The sequence below is a fragment of the Aegilops tauschii genome, chromosome 4 (assembly GCF_002575655.3).
Source record: "Aegilops tauschii subsp. strangulata cultivar AL8/78 chromosome 4, Aet v6.0, whole genome shotgun sequence".
NCBI lineage: Eukaryota > Viridiplantae > Streptophyta > Magnoliopsida > Poales > Poaceae > Aegilops > Aegilops tauschii.
The window spans coordinates 305,114,212-305,117,827 of NC_053038.3; the positions used below are offsets into that span (position 1 = coordinate 305,114,212).

General features: G+C 46.8%; 1 protein-coding gene across 1 annotated transcript; it reads right to left on the reverse strand.

The window, feature by feature from the left end:
* Positions 1-419: 419 nt before the first annotated feature.
* Positions 420-1,371, reverse strand: LOC109757268 (E3 ubiquitin-protein ligase SINA-like 10). The gene is made up of 3 exons (XM_073497687.1): positions 1,207-1,371; positions 805-1,124; positions 420-660 (listed from the first exon to the last, which is right to left on the reverse strand). Exons 1-3 carry the CDS (start codon positions 1,369-1,371, stop codon positions 420-422), a joined length of 726 nt encoding a protein of 241 aa, XP_073353788.1.
* Positions 1,372-3,616: the final 2,245 nt, after the last annotated feature.

Consider the following 3,616-nt stretch of genomic DNA (forward strand, 5'->3'; position numbering starts at 1 on the left):
GCCATTTTTAGGGGTCACTCTTGTTAGTCTTATCTTCGGTGATAACCTTTGCAGCCATGTAGGGAGATTATCTTCGTCGTTTGCATCAAACTCCTCGATACTTCAGGGACCTGTTACTCTATGTGCACTAGCAAAAACATAAGTCCCATACTGTTTATGTCAACAAACTCCAAAACATAACGGGCCTATCATTGCAACAACAAAGCAGCTTATACTCCTTACGCAAAGGACCTTTATATCCAATAGACACAAAATATCCCTTCAACTGTTGGAAATTACTTTAACTGCTGATCTGATGTCGAAGTAATTGCAGCATCGCCACCAAAATCCACCATCTCTTAAGCTAAAGTAGACCAAGCTAAACCCTATATTAGCATATTACTATTTACTAAGATAAATAGAAGGCACTATAGAATCATTTAGGAGGTGACCTTGTCAATCTGAATGTGGACGGACACTGTCCTCGACAACTCAGCCCCGGCCAACAGCTTGGGCGACACTATGAAGAAGGTCAGCTCCTGCACGGTGACGGCGCCGGGCTCCTTGCTGCTTGTCACCTCGATTTCCACCTTGACGGCGTCGGTCCTGCCTATGGGCTCCCTCGGCGGGCCGTTCGCCCACACCTTGGTCACGTAGTGTGGCGGTGGCGACGCCCCCGCTCTGATGCAGATGACCAACACGATGATAGGCGCGCCGATGTCGAGCACGCCGCCGACCACGAAAAACGCGCGGTCGTCCTCCTCCGCGAACAGCAAGCGCCACGGCTCCGACACCGGCACTTGCAGCTGGAGCACCTTGTCGTACTGGATCAAGTGCACGGGCATGGGATGCACAGTGTTGATGTGGTGGGGGAGCGCCGGCAGCGGGCCTTCGTAGCTGCAGATAGGCACCGAGCATTCACAAAGCACGAGTGGACACACGCTCTGGTGATCAGCGAGCTTGTAGTAAGCGACGTAGAGCCCACAACCTTTATGTGGGCACACCACCCTCACCGAGGAGAGGACGGCGTCCATTGCCTTGTTGCACACGTCAAAGCCGCCGCCGCACTCGCACTTCTGGCACTGCCGCTGGTTCCCGCTGCGCTCGCCGTGGCAGTCCGCACAGGCTAGGTGCCCTCCCTTGCACTGCACAAATCAATCGAATAACACATCAATCAAGAAACCTGCACCTTGCTCAATCAGCAGAACAGACGAGGTGTATTCGAACCTCGTACACTAGAGGCTTCAAGGGGCGGAGGCACAAGGGGCAGTGGAGCAAGGTGAGGTCCATAGAGACCTCCATCATCGGGTCCTGTTCCGTCAGCATGATCTCGCCCTCCTCATGCACCACCATCTCTTTCTTTAGGGCCGAGGCATTAGAAAGTTTTACCATCACATATTCACACATGCAAGTATCAAAAGGAAAGTCACGGCATGCATGCACGCGTTGTAATAATGCATCGGTAAACACAAATTATTGAAATATATCGAGTGCACTGCTTTGATGTGTCGCGTCAACTCGTACAATGCCCTCCCCCTCTCCCATGAGCGTGGTGGCTTGCAGGACTAGGAGAAGCTTTTGCTACACGCTCTCCCTCCCGCACGCCGTGGACATGCAACAGTTCATTTGGTGTCAGATGGCCAGAAGCATACTACTAGTAGTACTCCACTGTAGTAGCACCATCATTGTTCAAATTCCCGAAGAGGCGAAGAGCCAAGCGCAACCCGAACGCTCATGTGGCAGTTTCATGTGTAGGGGAGGTAGTATAGTAACATAGTCTAGTATACGTGTAGCGTGCCTCTAAGCTTAAAATCGTTGGAGTCGGCTCCATGCTATGAGGCCGTCTCGAAGCATTTTTTTGATTAAAATAATCTTCTAGCCCTACCTGTCATCCTGGTGATTGTAGTTTGCACGCTGATTTGGTCAAGGGAGGAATATATATTTTAATTTCTGGTGGGGTAAACATTAGAGGTTGCAGCAAATATTGTACACTGCGGGTCTTTTAGCCAAGTTTAGAGGCAAGCATGTGGGGCCCGTGCTATGATGTGTCGCGTCAACTCATACAACAAGGAGAAACTTGATTACTAGTACGCCCTCTCCCATGCGAGCGGTGGCTCGCAGACGAGGAGAAGCTTTTGCTTACTACTCCTACAACAAGCTATCCCTCCCCACGCGGTGGACGGACATGCATCAGTTGATTCGATACTATAGAAGTAGTAAGATTATTGTTCGACTTCTCGAAGAGGCAAAGAGCCAAGCGCAACCCAAAGTTTGACCAAAGATTTAGCTAACAAAATGTTAATTCATGTCAAAAAATATATATCACTGGATTCGTATTTGAACATAGTTTTCAGTGATAAAATTTTCGGTAACATGCATGAACATTTTGTTAGTTCAATCTATAGTCAAAATTTGACAGGAAATACAATGGGGACCAATAAACCATACTCTAACTTAGCTAGAGGTTAGAGTTAGTTTCTAACTCATGACTAACCCTAAACTAACTCTAGGCAAAGAGGTGTTTGGATGACAGGGTTACATTGACAATAAATGCATTAGGAGAACTAGCTCCAACTAGCACCTCCTGGGTGGGATAGTTTTTTTTGGGTGGGTTAAATGCAACTAGCTCAAACTAGCCCTCATATTTGGATATTTTAGGGCTATTTGAGCCCAAGCTAACTCTAACCCATGGATCCAAACAGGGCCTATATATACCGCATGATTCTTTACTCCTTCCTACGTCGTCGACATGTGGGAGAGCCAGCACCCGGGTCGAAGTGTCATGCACAAGATTGGAGTGGGGAAGGGCATCACCCCGGTCGTAGCGCCGCAATAATAATGACTATACTGAGGAGTCATATCACAAGACCCCATCTTTCCAGCAATAACGAGCCGTCAAATCACACAGCCATGCCTTTCCAGCAGTAAGTTGAATTCGCTACTCCCTCACCCTCCTTGCCTCTCTGTCAAACCGGCTACGCGAAAACTGCCGCGCATACTTCCCGGGAAAAGCCTCGCCCTCAACTTTTAAATAGTCCTAGTATAATTTTGTATCGGTGAATTGCACCATGGAGCAGAAAACCAAAAGAAAAAGGTGGTACATGTAAACAAATACAGTTCAAGCTCTAGCTAGCGATTCGAAATGTAAATCGTGCATGTGTTTATACGTATAGGTTACTTCAAAGTACTGAGTCCATTGATGCAATGTGGTCAAACTGTACCGTCGATATCTCAAAGCCAAAATAGTTCGAGCTTCTTCGTTCTATATAAATAGTACTGGTACTATGAGCCTATTCGGTTTGGAGGATTTTCATAGGAAACACATAGGAACAAGGAACCCGGAGGAAATTTTTTCCATAGGAAATAGTATAGGAATAGGAAAATCATAGGAAGTGAGATGACATGCATCTCAAATCCTATAGATAAAGAGATATCATTTGATGCATAGGATAGGAATTTTTCCATTGAGTCTAGGCTAATGTTTTTCCCTTTGAAATGCGAAGGATTGATTCCTATCCTACATAGGAATAGGAATCCATTCCTACAAACCAAAGGGCTCCAAAGGAATTTTTCCTACAAAGTTCCTATACTTTGCAATTCCTACAACATTCCTATGAACCAATGGAGGCCTCAAAGC

What these genes read in the sequence shown, in the direction of transcription:
- LOC109757268 (XM_073497687.1), bottom strand. Translation starts at nt 1,371, where the DNA reads ATGGTAAAACTTTCTAATGCCTCGGCCCTAAAGAAAGAGATGGTGGTG. An exon ending in TGAAGCCTCTAGTGTACGAG is followed by an intron (nt 1,125 to 1,206) that starts GTTCGAATACAC and finishes TGATTTGTGCAG; the next exon opens with TGCAAGGGAGGGCACCTAGC. An exon ending in ATGCCCGTGCACTTGATCCA is followed by an intron (nt 661 to 804) that starts GTACGACAAGGT and finishes CATCTGCATCAG; the next exon opens with AGCGGGGGCGTCGCCACCGC.